The 19,467-nt window shown below is 54.4% G+C and overlaps 1 protein-coding gene and 1 long non-coding RNA gene across 7 annotated transcripts; both read right to left on the bottom strand.

Annotated features, from left to right (window-relative positions):
* Positions 1-690: 690 nt before the first annotated feature.
* SLC38A3 (solute carrier family 38 member 3) lies at positions 691-16,180 on the bottom strand. 5 transcript variants are annotated; one of them, XM_012811893.2, is made up of 16 exons: positions 16,113-16,180; positions 8,341-8,466; positions 8,158-8,239; positions 7,873-7,988; positions 7,168-7,241; positions 6,990-7,082; positions 6,804-6,885; positions 5,690-5,772; positions 5,541-5,599; positions 5,202-5,366; positions 5,048-5,127; positions 4,699-4,799; positions 4,339-4,463; positions 4,108-4,252; positions 1,679-1,782; positions 691-1,591 (listed from the first exon to the last, which is right to left on the bottom strand). In XM_012811893.2, the coding sequence occupies exons 2-16, from the start codon at positions 8,439-8,441 to the stop codon at positions 1,487-1,489; spliced, it is 1,515 nt and encodes a 504-aa protein (XP_012667347.1). In that variant the 5' UTR covers positions 8,442-8,466; positions 16,113-16,180; the 3' UTR covers positions 691-1,486. The 5 variants fall into 5 exon arrangements, with proteins under 5 accessions (XP_012667347.1, XP_023375275.1, XP_023375274.1 ...); XM_023519507.1 differs by having other exon boundaries at positions 8,341-8,471; positions 16,113-16,168; XM_023519506.1 differs by having other exon boundaries at positions 8,341-8,548; positions 16,113-16,128.
* Positions 16,181-16,235: 55 nt separating this feature from the next.
* Positions 16,236-19,265, bottom strand: LOC111728688. 2 transcript variants are annotated; one of them, XR_002775911.1, is made up of 5 exons: positions 18,964-19,265; positions 18,633-18,707; positions 17,997-18,080; positions 17,194-17,311; positions 16,236-16,493 (listed from the first exon to the last, which is right to left on the bottom strand). It is a non-coding gene; the product is annotated as an uncharacterized LOC111728688 (long non-coding RNA). The 2 variants fall into 2 exon arrangements; XR_002775912.1 differs by lacking the exon at positions 17,997-18,080 and having other exon boundaries at positions 17,194-17,242.
* Positions 19,266-19,467: the final 202 nt, after the last annotated feature.

Genomic DNA, 19,467 nt, shown 5'->3' with positions numbered 1-19,467 from the left:
AGGCCTGGGTAGCTCCATCCCCCTGGGCCCCAGCTGGGTCAGGCCTGCTCCAGGCAGTGGGCAGCTTTCCAGTCCCACCCAGCCAGGACACCTGGGGCTACCCTGCCTCCTTGCAGCCCCCGCCCCAGCTTGGACTCCCCGCCCTGTCATTTAGGATCTCCCCCACAGGGATTCACTAACTCACCTTTATTCATGGTAGAGTTTACTATTAATAAAAAGATTAGCCCAATAGGGCACAAGATCTCTGGACTTTTGTCCCTAGACTCAAGGCATTGATAGAGTTGACATGGCAGTCTGAGAGCCAGGGGAGAGCAGGCCCTTCTTCGAGCACCCTCAGGGCTCAGCTGCCCCCAATTTAGACCCTCCCTGAAGCTGCTGGGGATGCACCTCACGTTGCCTCCTTCCGGAGGCCACTCTCTGTCCTACTTCCTGGAGCCTCATTAATTCCTCCCCACCTCACCCCGTGAGAAAGCAGGTCTGTGTAGAGCCTGGCCCAGGCCCAGAGCTGGGTCTGAGTATGCCACTGCTTGGTCTGGGAGGCAGGGACAGGGTGGGTGGGGAACTTGCCCTATTCCCACCCTTATCCTAGATAAGGAGACGGGAGCCTCTATCACCACCCGTGTCCTGGCTCCCACTTCACTTTTCAGGAACCTAGGGTCCACAGAGATCAAAAATATAAAACACAGCAGGTCTTATGTATAATATTTATAAAAGGGAGCTGCCAGCCTCCCCATTCTGCCCCAGTCTGGCCCTAGGGGTCTTTGGCTCCCAAGGGCAGGACATTTTAGGCCCAGCCTCTCTCTTCCCCCAGCAGTGGAATGTGTGCTATGGCCCAGGCTTGGGGTGAGGGAGTCCCAGCCTCCCCAGGACTGGTGAAGGGGCAGGGCAATAGTCCCTTGTGGGTAGCTACATACCAGCCCCACCCTTAGCAGAACCTGCTGGCCCCAGCCCAGCTATGGGGTAGGGTGAGGTTTCCTGTGGAGGGCATGTGAGAAGAGCATCCAAAGGCCTGACCCCAAGTGACTGAACGGGGTCTAGGGGATAGAAGGAGGAAAAACAAGTGGGCTGGGGCAGAAGAGGCCCCATGGTGCAGACATGGCCTTGCAGCAGTGTGGGAGAAGGGCTGCAGGCATGGGTTCCAGCTCTATGTGCCTCTACAGGCTGAGAAACCTCAAGAAGCAGCTTCTGGGCCTCAGAGTATGCATCTGTGCAAGGGTGGTTGGAGGAGCTTGAGTTGGATCTGAGATGACAGCCCCATCCTGCTCCCAGTTCAGGAAGCCCCTGTGGCTCTGGAGCCAGCAGGGTGATGACCTAAGGGCCTTGGTCCTGGTTCCTTAATAAAAACCTTCTCCAGAGAGGACATGGGGCCAAATGCCATAGTGTTAATTGCATCTTTCTCCTACCGGCACTGGCTGCTGGATGGGAGCAGGGGCTAGAGAGTCTGGACAGGGGTTCTAGGACAGGTAGACAGAACAGGATGGATTCTCTAGTGGCTTCCTCCATGCTGGCCAGTCCCTGAAACCCAGTCAATGATGATGAAGCTCAAGCTCATGGTCATCAGCAAGAGGCCAAGCACAGCAAAACAAAGAGCCTGTGGAATCAGAAGTCAGGGTCAGCCCCAAGGCCAGGGTAGCACCTTAGCCCCACACCAGCCCACCAGCCTCCAGGCCCCTCGCACCATGATTTTGGGGGTAGATTTCACAGGCTCCTTCTCAGTGGGCACAATTCGAAAGTAGAAGATGGCAGGGAAGATGAAGATGAGGCATGGGGCAGATGTGGCACCTGCAAAGAACAAGACATGGCCTTGGATCATGTCCACCTGTTGGCTAAGGTTTGGTTTGAGGGTGAACCTTGCAATGAGATCAGACATTACTCAGTGAGGGAATTTCTGTAGCTCTGCCTGATTCTAGGAAGCCCACCAGGCTCTCCCTCTTGTTTTTGTTTTGTTTTGTTTTGTTTGTTTTGAGACAGTCTTACTATGTCGCCCTCGGTAGAGTGCTCTGGTGTCACAGCTCACAGCAACCTCAAACGTTTGGGCTTAAGTGATTCTCTTGCCTCAGCCTCCCAAGTAAAGCCCACCACAACACCTGGCTTTTTTTTTTTTTTTTTTTTTGTAGAGACAGAGTCTCATTTTATTGCCCTTGGTAGAGTGCCGTGGTGTCACAGCTCACAGCAACCTTCAACTCCTGGGCTTAGGTAATTCTCTTGCCTCAGCCTCCTGAGTAGCTGGGACTACAGGTGCCCTCCACGATGCCTGACTATTTTTTTGTTGTTGTTGCAATTTGGCTGGGGCTGGGTTTGAACTTGCCACCCCCGGTATATGGGGCCAGCGCCCTACCCACTGAGCCACAGGTGCTGCCCCAACCTGGCTATTTTTTGGTTGCAGTTGTCGTTGTTGTTTAGCAGGCTTGGGTCTGGCTTGAAACCACTTAGCCTTGGTTTATGTGGCCGGTGCCCTACACACTGAGCTATGGGCGCCACCCTCCCTCTTGTTTTCAATCCACCAGAATGGAAAGCTGTTGCTGCTGGCGTCAGAATGTCAGTGAATGAACTAGCAATGGGGAAAGGCAAGTCAAGGGGTAGAGACAGACAAAGCCATAGGATATTGGTCTCCCGGATACTGCTATTTGTGAAGGCTTTGCCATTATTTGACCAATGCATTCTTTTCTGCTTACTTCATTTTGAGTTGGATTTCAGACACATAGAACCAAGAGTACTGTCCATGATATCCTTGGTACTCAGCTTCCAGGTCTGTTTGTCAGCCCCTGCAGAGTTGGGTTGGGGAGTCAATCCCCGGAGTTGGGTCACCCAAAAAATATTTCAAAATTTCCTGATTTTCCAGTTCAGAGCCACGTCTGGGATGGGGCAGTAGACAGATACCAAACCTGGAGTCAGATGATCCTGGGGCTGAATCAAGGCGGTGTGGCCCTGCTACTTCTTTATTTTATTTTTTTTTGTGACAGAGTCTCACTTTATAGCCCTCAGTAGAGTGCTGTGGCATTGTAGCTCACAGCAACCTCCAACTCTTGGGCTGAAGTGATTCTCTTGCCTCAGCCTCCCAAGTAGCTGGGACTACAAGCACCCACCACAATGCCCAGCTATTTTCGGAGATGAGGTCTTGCTCTGGCTCAGGCTGGTTTCGAACCTGGAGTTAGAATCTGTGATCTCAGGCAATCCACCTGCCTCCGCCTCCCCAAAGGCGTGAGCCACTGTGCCTGACTTGTTGTTGCTTCTTTTTTTTTTTTTTTTTGAGACAGAGCCTCAAGCTGTCCCCTTGGGTAGAGTGCCGTGACATGACAGCTCACAGCAACCTCCAACTCCTGGGCTCAAGCGAGTCTCCTGCCTCAGCCTCCCAAGTAGCTGGGACCACAGGCACCTGCCACAATACCCAGCTATTTTTTGGCTGTAGCCGTCATTGTTGTTTTGGCAGGCCCGGGCTGGATTTGAACTGGCCACCTTAGGTGTATGTGGCTGGCGCCTTAGCCACTTGAGCCACAGGCGCCAAGCCTGTTGTTGCTTCTTTAATCACTCTGAACTTTAGTTTCCTCATAAATTAAATAGGGACAATACCCAACAAGATCCTTTGTAGAGACCCCTGGCCCCTGAGGTCCAACTTTGTTCCCCAGCAAGAATGAAAGACTCGGCTCAGCGCCTATAGCTCAACCGGCTAAGGCGCCAGCCACGTACACCTAAGGTGGCCGGTTCGAATCCCCAGCCCGGACCCGCCAAACAACAATGACGGCTGCAACCAAAAAAAATGGCCGGGCGCTGTGGTGGGCACCTGTGGTCCCAGCTACTTGGGAGGCGGAGGCAGGAGACTCGCTTTAGCCCAGGAGTTGGAGGTCGCTGTGAGCTGTAATGCCACAGCACTCTACCCAGGAGGACAGCTTGAGGCTCTGTCTCAAAAAAAAAAAAAAAAGAATGAAAGACTCAGTGGTCTTAGCCCTCAAAAGAGATTAGAATAGCCTTAAGGACAAAAGCTCAGATGGGAGGCCAAACTTTGCATGGCTAATAGCCATTACTTAAATGTAGGGTGTGAGCTCAGAAATATGCCAGGAAAGTGAAATTCTCTGGGGCAATACCCTACTTCTACAGCCAGACCCTCACCAATGACCCCGAAGATGCCCAGGATGTTGGGGGCAAAGATGACCAGCAGGTTAATACAAGTGAGCAGGCAAATGGCGATGAGTATGTGCCGCAGCCAGCTGAACTCCTGGTTCTCAAACAGCATCTGCTGGATGGCGCGGCGCACCTGGGGTGCAGACAGGAAGAGCCATCAGCTGTCGGCCTCATCAGCCTCACCTCTCCATTGGTCTGGCTACCTGCCCACTGGCTTACCGGGAACAGAACAATTGGCACCGTGAGTGTAACCGCTGTCAGCACGGCCACGCGCACGCACAGGATCAGCACATCAAACGCGTCCACCTTGCTGTAAGTGTGCAGCAGCTCTGACTCCACCCCATCTATGGCAGGTAGGGATAGTGGTCAGCAGGTGGCCAGGACGGAGTTGGGAAATGAGCTGCCTGGTGGACCCTGACACGGTGGGGAGTAGTGTGCAGACTCACTTCTACAGCTACAGGGTATAGTCGTGCATCGTGTATCTAATAAGGGCCTATAGAATGCAGGGTACTATGGCCATACTGAACAGCCCCTTAACCCCAGCCAGGCCTCAGCCTCTGCCCACTGGTCCAGCCATACCATAGAAGGTGAGGTAGCCGAAGAGGGCAGCCAGGAAGTACATGACGTACATGACAGCAATGGACAGGTTAGAGATGTGCTGCATCTTCCTCTTGGAGGGGCTATGGGGCAGTAGAGGATGCACATTAGTGACAAGCTTGGCCACACTGGGGACTCCATGTGCCCAGGGTCAAATCATTTATCAGCTGAAGAAGCCTCCTTCTTGCCCCAATCTCTCCTCATGGAAGCCACAGAGATCTTAGATAAAGTGATTTGGCTCCTGTCACTCCCCACACATACCCAGGACCACATCCATTCTCCCCAAACCAGTTCAAGGCAGCCCTGTCCCTTCCAAGCTACAGACACCTACTCCTTGAGCTCTGTATAGATGGGCAACACCTCTGGGTGGCAGACGAAGGCGAAGGCCATGATGGGGATGGTGTATGCTGTCTGGGGAAACATGAGACTATGTCAAGGCAGTCCCCTCTTACCAGGCCCCTTGTCCCTCCCTGGCCTATCAGAACCTGTGAGTTGAGTGTGAAGTAGCTTGGGGTGCAGAAGGCTGCAGCCTCAGTCTCCACCTGCAGCTGCACCTTCTCCTCAATGACCTCCACGTGGCTGACGTTGCCTGTGATATTGGTGAAGTTGGGGGACAATGGGCAGGGCACGTGAAACTTTTTGTAGATGACCTGGTATAGGGAGGGATCAGGGTATCAGAGTCAGACTAGGCTGCCTGGGAAATCACCATGAAGCTGCTTTAGATTAGGACTGGAGGAGCTACCTTCTGGCCCATGCTTCCCAAAGAGATCTGCCCCTTCCCTCTGACCTGCCCCTTTCTTCTCCCAGCATGGAGGGTGACTCACTGCAATTAGGAAGAACACCATACAGCTAAGAGAGAAGCCACTGGAGTAGCCCAGGTAGCCTATAAAACGAAGGTGGGATGTGAGACTGGGGCTCCCTCTTGTGTATCCCTCCAAAATCCCCCTCCAAGACCCCACCCTGCCATACTCACCAAGCTGCCGCATCAGTGCCAGAGGCAGAATGATAGTGACAGAGACCAGGATCACCAAGTAATTCCCATTCATGTACCAGTCCCTGCATAATAGGAGTGGGGAACAAGGTCAGAGTCCATGCAGCTTAGGGTGGGCCACCTCCCCTAACTGGAGTCACCAGTGACACCACTAAGCCACTGAGTGACCTCTGAAGAATATTTGTCCACAGCCTAAGTCTCCCTTTCTCCATTTGCAAAATGGGCATACTTTCAGTGTCCTGCTTCTCGGTGATAGGAGGACTAAGGTGCTGGCCTGGCACATAGCTTGTGCTTGGTAACCATTATGATTATAGTCACTGCTGTTGTTTTTCTCAGGACACACAGGAGTGGACCCAACCTCTGGAGGGAGGTGATTGGGATGAAGGGACCTGGCTCTGGAGCGGGTACTGTTTTTCCTGAGGATCTCAGGGACTTGCCAATAACCTGAACCCTGTGTGGTTCCTTCTTGCTTCTGGACCTTATATTATTCTTCCCCCTCCTCTACTCCCCAGGAATGTTCAGCAGCATAGGAGGCAAGGAGATAAGGGCCAGGACCATCCTTCAAGAGTAAGCCCAAAGGCCAACCCCTTGGGAAAGGCCCCCAGGGCAGAATCTTGACTCATCCCCCTTCCAAAGCAGCTGTGAGCCTCACAGTCCCTCTGCTTGCCTGAGCTGGGCTGCCAAGAGCAGGGCCTGTGTACTCTCTGCCTCTCACCACATAACATAGCTGATGCTCAGCTCAGCTGGCTAAAGGGACAGACATGTTTTCTATGGTTAAAGTGATGGGCAAATGGGATACCCTGGCCCCACCCATTCCTAGCTCATGGTCAGGAATAGCAGGTGCTTATAGCTAAGCCCAAGGCACTCATGCTCTCAGGCCAGGTCTAGAGCTAGGGGGTCCCCTGGGTGCTTCATAAACAAGTGTGGACTGAATGTTGGCTCTTTTGGCAACTCTCTGCTTTCTCTGTCAGCCACTTGTCTGCTCTGTCTCGTCTCTCTTACCAGCCCAGCCTGGACCCCCAGAGCCAGTGAAGGGCATGGAGGGACAGACTAGGGCTTCCCACTCTCACCCAGCCCTCGCCACCCCAGAGCTCACGAGGTTTTCTCCTCCAGGTTCAGGAAGGTCTGTATAACAAGGGGCAGCTCAGACTTGATGATGTACAGGTAGCTGGACATGGCTGAGGGGAGAGGGACAGGCAGGCACTGGGGTCAGCCAAACTAGTCAGTCTTCAGGCCTGTCCACCCACCCCTTGCCTGCCTGTCCCCTGCCCACTCATCTCACCTCCAATGTTCTGCAATGTGATAGCCAGGGCCGCTGCCAGCTTTCCTGGGGTCCCAAAGGCACGGTAGCCCAGTTGTTCATAGGCACGGATGCCTACAAGAGCAGGGAGTCAGTATGTCAGGGCAGCTCACCCCAGTCCTCCTTACCCCCAGTCTGCTCCAGGCAGTATGAGGCTCACCCACAATTCCTGAGGACTTGAGTAGCAGGTGGATGGAGTAGCTGGAGAGCAGGGCGACAGCTGTCAGCAGGAATCTGGGAAACATGGGAAGATAGATGAAAAGATGAAAAGAAACATGGGGGGGTCCCCTGGCTGGTCAGGGGTGAGGGGTTTGGGAGTACTGGATGTGGAGTCTGTCAGCCACTTGTCTGCTCTGTCTCATGACCTGGGTGTCTGGATCCCCCAACAGGTATGGATGAAACAGCAGGCCCTGGGCCCTGTTTGACCCAGGATGGGATATGCCCAGAAAGGGCCCTCTGGGTCAAGAGTGTCCCTATAACTGCCCTCTGAGTAGTTCCTCTTCTTGAGTCCTTGGGACAGACATGTTTTCCATTCAAGCTGCTGGGCAAAGCCCCTAGGCAAAGGACACGTGTACCCACACGAGACCTGGCCATGGGCTTGGCCGTCACATGTAAAGGTGGTAGAAGGACACACTCAGGCCTGTAGGGCTGGCCCTGTGTCCTGACCTCAGTGAGTCTACTGGGCAGTGAGGTAAATTTGTATGGCCACAGATGTTTTTTCAGCCGTGGTTTGAGTTTACTGTAAGAAGCGCCCACCCACTGCAGCCTAGGCCTGGGGACACGGAACTGGCAGGTCCTGGAAGGTCACATAATTGGAGGCTTGTTCAGGGCTCCCTGTTTTAGAAGGTTTGTTGAGGGCACTCACAGAAAAAGGATGATGCCTGTATTGGCCATGGCATAGGCGAGCCCCAGGATGCCGCTGCCCATGATGGCATTGCTGAGATTGAACACTGACATCCCGAATGATGTCTTCCCCTCGAACTGCAGGCACCAGAGTGGGAAGGTGAGGGGTGGGGGAGTTAGCTAGGCATGGAGGCATCATGGGTTCCCCTCACTGTCCCTTGGCCTCCTGCTGCTGCCCCATAGCACATCATTACTGCATCCAACTTCCCACAGTACCCCCAAGCCCCTTCGTTGCTGCCCAGCTCACGTCAGTGAAGTGCGGCTCTTTGCTGGAGCTTTTCTGCAGGAAGCCCTTGCCCTCAACACAGCTCCGTCCGAGGTCCTCAACCCTGCAGGCACAGGCCAGGGCAGGTGGCTCAGCTCTAGCCCTTTCCTCTGTATCCCTTCCCTGCCCTGACTTAAACCATCACAGGGTCCCTCTTCTACTCACCTCTGGTTGCTTGCCAAGGGGGTGATGACTGGGAGTAGCCCCTCTGAATGTTTGCCGTTGGGCACCAGCTCCACCATCTCTGTCTGCAAAGGCGCTTCCATGGCTCAGGTAATACCACTAGGAGCACTGCCCTCAAACCAACACAGTAGTCTTCAGAGCAGCCAGTCCTTCTGGTTATGCCCACTCCTTGGGTCCTCCTACATGAGGCCTGCAACCATAGTGCACCTCCCCGGGGTAATTCAAGACACACACACACATGCAACTCTGCCTGCTGCCTCCCTGGCTTCTGTCATTGGGGGAAGAGAGCTCAGACACCTGAGGTCCCAAGATATCCTGATGGGACACTGTAGCCAGTACACAATGCACCCCCTACACACACACTGAGTCAAGGCCTTGGGGACTCAGTTTCCCATTTGTGAAGTAAAAGTCATCTGGATGACCTGAGTTCAGAGCCAGTGGCACCAGGATCTCTGGTGCTGAGTCCCAGGCCTCTAGGTCCCAGTCCTGGTATGCATCCTGGACAGACTCCCCTTCTCTGACATTAGTACTAGAAGATGGTTTCTTGCACTGGCCCTATGTGTCAGTGGCCTCCTGGACAACCTAGAATGGCACTGTCCGATGGCTGGGGGCCTTGGGAGAGGGTAGGGCTGTGGGCCCTGTTCCCAGCCGCCCGGCGGGCACTGTTGGCAACCAGAACAAAGGCCCCTCTGTGGGCTGAGAGCTGGCGCTGGGAACGGCAGGCGCAGAGGCTGTCCCCCGTTGGAGCCAGGATGCCTGAGGCGGTGCTGGGTGGCTGGACACCTGGGCCCTTCCCGCCTGACTGTGGCAAAGGGCCCTCAGGGGACCTTCCAGGAAATGGGTGCTCCAGGGCCCAGCTCTCTGGGCTACTTGGGCCTTACCCTCTATTGAGCTCTGGCCTTAGAGCCATGTTCTTTGAGCCTCTTATCACCTGTCAGGGAACCCCCAACCCTCAGGTGCCCACCATCCAAGAGTGGACCCTCTGAATGTACCCTCTATTTCCTGAAGCCCCAGGCTAGGAGCTCAGGGCCTTATGTAGCCATAGAGGAACATGGATTGCCAGGTAGTGCCTTGTCCCTATTCTCAGGATTTGACTGTTTTGGGCCTCAAAGGAATCAGTTCCCTTGCCTCCCATACCTTCCCACTGTCCAGACAACTCACTGGCCCCTCTTCCATCCCTGGGGCTGGGAGGTGCCTACCTCATACCAAGAGGTAACTAGGCATAATGCCCTCAGGTTCTATAAGGACATCCTGAAAGCCAGATTGGCTAGCAGGAAAGCTAAGGCCAGAGTGGAGACCAGAAAGGGCACAACACTTCTAGGCAGGATAGCCAGAGGCCAGCCAGATACCTGCTCTTCTTAGGAGCCCTAAATCTTTTTTTTTTTTTTTTGAGACGGAGCCTCAAGCTATCCCCCCGGGTAGAGTGCCATGGCATCACGCTCACAGCAACCTCCAACTCCTGGGCTCAAGCGCGTCTCCTGCCTCAGCCTCCCAAGTAGCTGGGACTACGGGCGCCCGCTACAACGCCTGGCCATTTTTTGGTTGCAGCCATCATTGTTGTTTGGCGGGCCTGGACTGGGGATTCGAACCTGCCACCTTAGGTGTGTGTGGCTGGCGCCTTAGCCGCTTGAGCCACAGGCGCCGAGCCAGGAGCCCTAAATCTTGTCTTGAATCCCCTATCTTCACTCTAGCCCCTGATGCTCTCAGGTCTGCTCTTGAATCTGGAACACTAAGGGGCTCTAACTTAGCACTCAGGGGTGGGAGTAAACAGAAGAGATGAGGTTCAGGCCTCTGGCCCTAGTACTTCAGAGGCAGCATCCACACACCACTGACCAAGGACTCTCTTCCCCGCATTGCCCCAGGAAGCCCCAAGCCAGAGCTCAGATCCCAGGCACTTTGGCCTTAGAGACTTCACACTTGGGACTCTTGTACCCCTCAAACATTCCTTTCCTTCTGATGCTGGCCTCTGAGCCCTTCTTTCCTTCCAGCCCACCCTCAGCCTTGCCTTCTGCACCCCTCCAAGGATCCTACCTGGGTGTGAAAGTGTGGGCGCCTGGTCTGCAGAGTCACTCCAGAGTGCCCCTGGCACTCCACTGGGGTTGTCCTCACTTATCCCCCTGCCTGGGGCAAGCTTGGACAGGCCCTCAGAGTGTGCTGAGTTGGCAGCCTGGACAAAGCACACTTTTCTGACTTAATATCTTTCCCTAGCAGCAAGGCACTGCCTCTAGGGAGACCACAGTCCATGGTATGGGCTCCAGGTGTCTGAGGTCCTGGCTTCAGGTTTCGTGACCCCTCTGTAGGACCTGGGCCTAGATCTTTGGGGCTTAGTGGCTATTACTTATGACCAGTCATTGCTGAGTCTTGGGCTGGCCTAAGATCACAGAAAGGACATGGAATACCCTGCCTCAAGTAACTTCAGTCTTGAAAAGACACCCTCCATACCACCCTCACCACCACCCTATAGCTCTTCCTGCAACTGCGTATGAGTCACATACTACTGGGATTCAAAAAAGGGATCAAGTGCTGACATTGGTGGTACAGTGGTGAGCATAGCTGCCTTCCAAAAAAAGGGATCAAGGAAGGCTTCCTGGAGGAGGTGGTGAAGCTAGTCCCAGAATTCCAGAAGGAGCCCCTGAGTTGTCCAACTGGAAAGAATGCCTCAGGCAGAGGACACAACATAGGCAAAGGCCCTGAGATGAGGGGCAAGGCAGGCTGTGAGGGTGAAGTGAAGGTTCCATAGCTACAGATAAGCCTGAAAGAACCCTAACATCCAGGCAAGGGGTCTGTATTTCCATTTAGGGCCAGAATGAGTCCTTGAGGACTACAGAGGGGATTAGCTCAGGCCTGGCATGTGGGTCTCCAGCTATTTGCTGAGACTTGACAGCTCCCACCCCTCAGACCTACTGCCTCCCAGACTCCTTTGTATCGCGGAGTCAGGGCAAGCTCAGGGGAGAGCCCTATGTAAGAAAAAGTTGCCAGCAGAGCCTGTTTACTGTGGTGAAAGCCCAGAGTAGACACTCTGAGTCTAAGTCCTAGCTTGGTCCTGTCTTACTGTGACCATGGACAGAGTACTCCCTATTCAAGACCCCTCAGCATTGCCCTGTCCTCTAGGGGTCCCTTGAGGCTTAGCCAAGCTGTACAGTGAGTAGCCTCCCTAAGGCCTTTAACCCCCAGGGCAGGCCAAGGATGCCCAGAGAAGAGGCTGGTGCTGGGTCAGGGAGATTATGCAACTTTGGGCAGATCATTAGAATGGCATCTTTCATGGGTGCAGCATGGGCCCAGGCAGTAAATCAATGGCCAAGGCCACTGCCCTAGGACCTGTTTGCTCTTCTGAGAGATAAGAGCCAGGAGGGGCCAGGAGACACAAGGATGGTACAGCAAATAACGCCCGCCCACGCAGACATCACAGGGTGAGAATACATCAAGCACACTTTGGCAGGTGTTGAGTTTGGCTAATTAAAGATTTTGAGGCTCAGGAATCCAGGCCACCTTGGGGGTGTGGCTGCTTGTGTCAGCCTCTATAGGAAGCACACCTCTCTGTCCAGGGATGGAGGTCCTTGGCATCCCCAAGGCTCTGAGCCTTTCTTTCCTTCCCAGTAATGCTCAGAGACAAAAGTGGGGGTGCAATAGTGAGCTGGCTACAGGAGGCATCCATACTGTCCTTCCTTTGGTCTTGTGGCCATGTGCACGGATGGGGTCACAGACTCCATGGAGCTTGCTGTGCCTGGGCAGCCTTCAACTCAGCCCCGATCTCAGGAGAGATGCAGATGGCCTGGCTTGAGGGTCCACTGTGCTCATCCCAGAGGGCTCATGGCTGAGGACTACCTCAGCTCTAGCTCAGCTCATCCTTTACTCCCCTTTCCTTGGCTGACACAGGGTACCCCTCCCAGTCAGTTATCCATCTAAACAGCTACCCCTCTATTCACTTGCTTCTACAAGTTTCAGAGGGAAGACACTCCCTCCTAGGACAAGCCACCAGCAAGCAAGGAAACAGGATGCAATTGACATGTTTGAATTATATGTCTTACGGCACAACCACAGTGGATTGGTGGGAGCTGAGGTCAGGGGTTCAGGGATAAGGCAAGTGGGAGGAAAGTATCTGAATAGGGAAAAGACATCCTTTGCCTCTCCCTCAGACCCATATATCCATATTTTGACTCTGGTAGATTCCAGTTCCCCATCTGCCAACTCCCTCATCATCAACAACACAAAACGACAATGCAAGTGGCCAGTGTGTGACTGATATTGGGCCGGTACTGAAGGGGGTGACATGCAGGAGGGGCACATCCAGGAAAAAGGCAAATGGCCCAGAGCATTGATATACTGGCCACACTAATCCCTCACACACACCCCCTCCCTGGCCCTGGGATCTGGGGTCTGTGCCTCTGTGTTCTGGGCATCCGGAGGTGTCTAGGAGGATCTGAGAGACCCAGCTGGGGCCGGAAGGTAGACTTTCCTGTGACAGAGTACATTTTCTAACAGATGCTTATAGTTGGGCCTAGCTCCAGCCTCCTTGGTGTTCCCTCCCATCCAGACCTGGACCCTCTTTATTCAGGCTGCTCCCAGTGAGGTGCAGTCAGAACCTCTTGGTTTAAGAGTGGGTCAAAGCCAGCAGCAGCCCCCTCCCCCACATTGCCAGCCTGCTGAGAGGGACGTGCAGCCCAAGGCCCAGCTGAGGCAAAGGACAGGACATCACGTGATCATGGCCCCCCAGAGGTAGGGAAGACCCTGCGCCAGCCAGCCCTTTCTCCTTCCTGCTGACCCGGAATCCCCTGGAGGTGGCCAAATATTTGGACAGCCGGACTTCTGGCCCCAAAGAAAGCTGGAGCACAGGCCTCGGACAGTTCAGGACTCACTGGAGACCCTGATGGGTGGGCTAAAGGCAAATCAGCCTGGAGGGGTGATGTCTAAAATCATGAAGAAGCAAAGCAAGGCAGAAGAAGGAAAGAGATATACAGGGAGAGTGGAGGGAGAGAAAACACACAGACATTAAATACATATGTCCATGCACACTGACCCATAGACAGAGACAGAGAGAGAGGCCCAGGGAGATAAAGAAATTCAGATGGATATAGAGGGACATAGAAAACAATATATATATAGAGAGAGACAAAAGTCACATGTATATAGGTGGACATACATTCAGACAAGGAGACAGAGAGAGTCAGAGACAATCAGAAAAGTGATAGATGATGAACCAGTCAGAGACTACAAGATGGAAAGAAATAGAAATAACAAGAGGCAAGAAACAGTCAACTAAAGACAGAGGCCCCCCCCAAAAAAAGGAGCCCCAGAAGCAGTAAGAAGGAGAGAGGGAGACAGAAGGCCCAGGGAGGGGGCAGAAGGCCCAATGAGCACTGAAGGGATAGCCAGGCAGAACCCTGGAAGACCTCACAAGGCCACGATTGCATCTCCAGGTCCCCACAAGGCAGGTTATGCCCCTAACAGCCAGATGCAATTACATTCAGGGGCTGGGGCTGAGCCCACCAGGGCCACAAGGCCAGACCCAGCTGGAAAGTTCAGAGATCACTGATCTAGCACCCAGGATTTGCCTACTTGAACAATGGAAAAGACATGCAGAGATGATGGTCAGTTGGAGTGACCCCCATTATCAGTAGCCATGCACGTGTGCAGACGTGCTGGCTGAGAGGCTGTGCACAGGACGTGGCCCGCAGAGCGGAAATTCAAAACCAAGCCACCCCAAGCCACTGGCCGGAAAGCCCCTCCTGCCCTAGCAGCTGGTCTTTCCCTTTGGCCCCCAAACACCCAGCCTGATCCTCTAGAGCCCCACCCTGTTCTCCTGTGTCTGTCCTCCCAGGCGGAGTCAAAGGCCCATCCTTTACCACTAGACTGAGTATACACAGGTAACATAGTAGGTGCTCAGCAAATGTTATGTGAGTGGAATGCATTTAGGACCATCTGCAAGTCCTCAGCCTATGCCTGCTCCAAGTGAGGTCTGGTCCCTGGCCCTGCCTGCACTAGAATAGCCTCCCACAAGGCCCCCATTCTACTATGGCATAGGCTGTACAGCCTAGCCCACCTTTTTACGCACACAGATGCCAAAATTGTACCTCCTTGGTAGCCAGCCATCCTCTACTCTCCTGCCGGCATGTTTCCCTTCAAACTGCGTGCTTGTCTCACACCTAGCCCAGACTTCCAGAGTATTCTCACTTCAGTTTACAATCCTTCTCTTACCCAACCAGAGACCATGAATCACCCGGCCTGTCTGTTGTGACTCAGTTTCTCCATTTTCCCAGGGCTCCAAGGCAGCTTGTTAAGGTAGTGACACAAAGACAGAAGCAGCCAACTCTCATGGTCTATCTACCTGGAGCCCTGGACTGAGGTGTGGACAGTTTGTAACAGGGGCCAAAATATAAGCCCGTAAGTGAGAGGCCAGTGAGGATATGGGCTTCATGGACCTAGACAGAATAAAATTCTGAAACACAAACTCTCACCCTCCCCAGAGGGCAGTCTCCTGTCTCCAACCCCAAAAGTCAGAGATTCCCATTCCTGATTTCACTTATTCCAGCCCTTTCAGAGATGTGCCAAGCCTGGCCTCACTCGTTTCTTATACCTCCTTTCCTGCCCTGCCATGCTTGTGCTGAACCCCTCCCCCCATTCAATATGGAACTGTCCTTGGATCTCTCTAGCTTTCTAGCCCCCAAACTAAGATCCCCAAGGGATTTGTGCTTTTCCAGAAGGAAATGGGCCCTATCCCAGCATGTTTACTGAAGAGGAAGGGGTGGAAGATCCAAGGGCTTCTTCCAGAGGCAGCACAGTGGCAGAGGCCGTCATAGGAAGAAGGACAGGGCTGGCAGGCTGAAGGAAGGATGGGCATGAGTGGAAGTGCCCTTTACGATGTTCTCCAGGTATCAAGGGCCTTGACGTAGCCCTCTTCAGGGCTAAGAGCGCCATTTGAAAACCCATACCTGGGCTCAGAGCACAGGTCACTGCAGGGGGAAAAAGGTGGATCTCCATAGGCCCCGCCCCTGGCCTCCCCCTCCCCAGCTGTAAACAAACGCACACATTCACAGTGGCCAATAGAAGGGTCCAGTCGGGCGGGGGCGGGCTGATGCAAACCAAGTCTTGGTCCCTTCCCTATCCCGTGAGCCCCGCAGACTCATACTTGCGCCCTACCCAGGCGCCAAGTGGGGAAGAGCACACGTGGTGCCCGCCCTCAGGCCAAGGAGCCATGCGCGCCCTGTGCCCGCGGTGCCTGCTGGCTCCACTGCAAATGGCACTCATTCTGGGGTCAGCATGTACCCCGCGGCCGCTTAGGCAGCCCGGCCCCATCTGCCCTCAAGCCCCTGCCCAATGCAGCTGGGATAAATATACCCGGATTCCCGGCGTGCCAGCCTGGCTGCTCTGCCTGTCAGGCGCCCGTCGGGGCAGCGCTCCAGGAACTGCTCCGGGCCCCTCTTGGGTCTTCCTTCAGGACCCTCTCCAGCCTGTCCCCGTGGGCACAGCCTGAGGAAGCCAGTCGGGTACCGCCGGAGCCCCCAGCAAGGAGTCCTGTAGCCCCAGTCCGGTCAAGAGGTCCCTGGTACCCCTCTCACGTTCAGAGCTGAGTTCCGACTGGCCTGTCCCGAGACCCGCTGCAGAGCGCGCGGGGCTTTGACTCACAGGAGGCTGGGGCTCCTGCTGGGGTCAAGAAGGGAGGGGGAGCCGCCCAGAGCTCGGGCATGGACCGGAGAGTGGACAGTAGGACTAAGCCCTCCCAGTGCCCCTGGGCCGGTCGAAACCCGCAGCGGTACCTGGTCTCACGGTTGGGCACGCACTTAGCTCTGCTAGGGCCGGTGCGGTCTGCTCTGCTCGCTGCTGAACCAAGGCTGCAACAGCGACAGCAGCGGCGGGAGATGAAGGGCGCCCGGCCCCGCCCCCGGCCCGCCCCCGGCCCGCCAATCCCCTGCAGCCCGCGGGAGGAGGGGCTGGTCGGAGAGCGGCGGGGGCCAGGGCAGGCCCGGAGCAAGGGGACAGCTGGAAAGCTAGGGAGCCCCTAGGTAGGAGAGCTGCTGCTCCTAGAGGGGCTCAGTTGAATCTTGCGGAGGGAATACTTCCGTCCAAAGTCCAAAGTAGATTCTTTCTGAGGTCTCTGTCCCCGTAATCCCTGAAGTGCTTTGACCTCACTCACCTGCCTGAAGCCAAAAGGAGATCTTCAGCCAAGAGGAGCAAGATTAGGGCAATGCTTAATCTCAGGGAATGGTGATTGAATAGGGGACTTCAGACATCACTCAGGCAATAGAATATTTCTACCTGCCTCACCCTTCCCAACCAGGGGGGATAGGGTTCTGGAACAAACAGCTGCAGGGATATAAGATAGGAGGAGAGCAAAGCTTGCTCTGCTCTGATCCTTGCCTGGGGCCTCACTGCCCCATTTCCTTATTTCTAAGTGTAGGAGACAGTTGTCAACTTGCCCATGCAAAGTGGGGGCCAGGACTTGGTGCTCTAGCAGAAGTTTTAGCATGACCTCATTCTTGGACCCCATTCCTATCCCACCACTCCTATCCTACCTAGGACCTTGGAGCTTAGAGGTGGGTGGTGGGTGTTGAGGTCCAAGGGCCAGCCATTAGGGAGCAGGGGTAGACAATAACCTTAGGAGTGATCTGGAGGCTGTGTCCCAGAACAGCTGTGCCCCTTGCTTCTCAGCCACTGGCTCTGATCTGATTAATCCCATGGCCTCTGCTGTTCTGTATCCAAGCTGGACTTCTGTGTCATGTCTACCCTTCTTCCCTCAGAGAACATGCCTAACCCCATTTCTGCCCAGGGCTGGGAGTCAGGACTCCAGGATTCTCTCCTGCTGACTCACAGCACCACCACAGCCAAGCCCTAGCATACCTCAGTTTCCCACTGTGTTCCCAGAAGTGGTTCTGACTTTTCTTCTGATCTGAAGGGATTGGGTGAAGAGAAAGCTGTGAGTCAAGGGGACTTATCTCTGACTGGGAGTTCCAGGAGGCTGAGAAGGATAAAGAGAAAGGCACTGGAATAGCGACAACCCCAGAAAACCTCAAACCACCCAAGCTACTGTCTTGTGGTGGCTGGAAAATTGGAAGAGACTGTCTTTGCCTCCTGACCTGTGGCTGATGTAATCCTGGGATCAGAGTTCATTTTGATCATGTGGGCCTATTAGACACCCACCTTCCCAAAAGGGTATAGCTCTTCCATGAGACAAAGCCAGACAGGAAAGGTGCTGTGGTCTCAGGCCCTCCCCTTATCTCTCACCTGAAGGTACTCTTGGATGTTCACAGGGGGCATTTGTAAAGGGATGGTGGCCCCCACTGGCAGTTTGAGGTGGGGGTCAGGCCTGACTCAAGGTCACCCTGCCTGGAGGGACAAGGAGCTGCCTGGGGTGGGCTGCTGTGAGAAGCCCAGAGTTGGGTGTGATGTGGGGTCCTCAGGCCATGCCAGTTATAGCCAGGCTGGGGGGACAGGCTGCATGTTTGTTGTTGCGAAGCCTGGGCCCTGGCCAGGACAAACACAGCTCAGAGGCCTTTCCTGCCACCTGCCAAATCTCCCAGCCAGCCCCGTGGTGGCTGGACAACTGGACAGCTGGGATGGGTCTCTGAGTGCTACTGGTGTCTTCTCCCAAAGGCTAGAGGGAATGTCCATCCATGTAGCCACAATGTTGAGGGGGCAGTCACCTGGGGTCGGAGGTGGGAGGAGCTTCAGCCCAGCTCCAGCCTCTACTCATCCATCTCTGCAAACTTCAACATAGGTCCAAGAGACTGCCAAACACATGGGCAGAACTTAGGGTCCCATGATTGCTCAGAGCCTCCCTGCAGGGCCCCAGTAGATCTTTGCTCTCCACCTCTGTCTCTAGTCATGAATTCTCAGCCTCCAGCTGGGTAGCCCCATCTCACCATGACACCACCTCTGTTGGCACACCATACACACAGTCCTCAAGACTATCTTGAACATGATATCTCATCTTCACCTTCAACCTTGTCCTTCCCAAGCCCAGCTTCTATATACACTGACTCCCTGGACAGCCTGCAGGCTCTTGCCCTTTTGCTGCTGGCCTCTCTAATATCCCCCCAGCCCATTCCCAGTGGACCCTCCACCTTCCCCATGGTCCTGATGACCACATACACATTCCTGCTGTTTGCAGAACATGTCAGCCTTTGTGCTTCTGTGCCTTTGGGCTTGTGGTTCCCAGGGCCAAAGGTTTCCCACCTTCTCTCACCTTGGCAAACTCCTACTTGTCCTTCAGTACCCAAGTAGAAGATCACCCTGAGAACCCTGTGTGAGTATCCAGGAAAAGCCAGCTATTTCAATACCTGATATGGCTGCTCCTTCCCATCTTATCCACACAGTCCCAGCCACAGGGGCTCCAAGTACTATCTATGGGCAGTCTGGAAGGCATAAATCAAAGAATGTCCAACAGTGACACAGCCTCTGGGTTTGGCTTTGCCAAGGGGAAGGAGGGTAGATGGCAGGGTGGGGAAGAGAAAGAGCATACTAGATGGAGGAAACAGCTCAGCCAAAGGGAAAGGGAGTGTGAGTGTGAGATCAGAATAGTTACCTGGAGGGCTGCATGTGGGGGCAGGGCACTTGTTCCAGTGTCATGCTGTGGGGTTTAAAGGCCTTAAAGGAGAGGGTGGTCCTTACCTTCACATTCCAGGGTCAAATACCAACATCCACAGCTCCTGACTATATATATTCTACGCAGTTTGGTGCCTGGGAGGCTCCTCTTTGCCTATGAGCAGGGGGTTAGTGTCACAACATAAGGTATTTCATATATAGAATATAGAGGGGCCCCATATGCAAACTTCCTATCTAACCTTTCCCAACCTGGGCCCCCAGAGCTGGTGACCTCCCAGCTGAGGTCTGCCCCTGCAGCCCTGGCATGACTACCCTCTCTCCCCTGAGATCTGGCCCCTAGCTTTTCTGGCCACTGAAGCGGCTTAATGAGCTCTGATCACATGGGCTATGCTACTGCCTGTGGGGAGGGCTCAAACCCCAGTGGCCACCCAGCCAGGCCCTGACGTCAGTGGCATTAACCGTACACCAGGCTTGTCTAATCTCTGGTCAGTGGCTGGGCCAGGTTAGTCCTGCCAGAGCCAGAGCTGAAGGCCATGGGGACCCTAAGGGACACCTTGAGGTTGTAAGTCA

Source organism: Otolemur garnettii, unplaced genomic scaffold (assembly GCF_000181295.1).
Source record: "Otolemur garnettii isolate 467f Iridium unplaced genomic scaffold, OtoGar3 scaffold00179, whole genome shotgun sequence".
Lineage (NCBI taxonomy): Eukaryota > Metazoa > Chordata > Mammalia > Primates > Galagidae > Otolemur > Otolemur garnettii.
The sequence above is the reverse complement of the archived record's forward strand: the minus strand, read 5'-3'. Positions and strand labels throughout refer to the sequence as shown.

What these genes read in the sequence shown, in the direction of transcription:
- SLC38A3 (XM_012811893.2), bottom strand. Translation starts at nt 8,441, where the DNA reads ATGGAAGCGCCTTTGCAGACAGAGATGGTGGAGCTGGTGCCCAACGGC. An exon ending in CAAGTCCTCAGGAATTGTGG is followed by an intron (nt 7,083 to 7,167) that starts GTGAGCCTCATA and finishes CTGCTCTTGTAG; the next exon opens with GCATCCGTGCCTATGAACAA. An exon ending in TGCCAATTGTTCTGTTCCCG is followed by an intron (nt 4,253 to 4,338) that starts GTAAGCCAGTGG and finishes TCTGCACCCCAG; the next exon opens with GTGCGCCGCGCCATCCAGCA.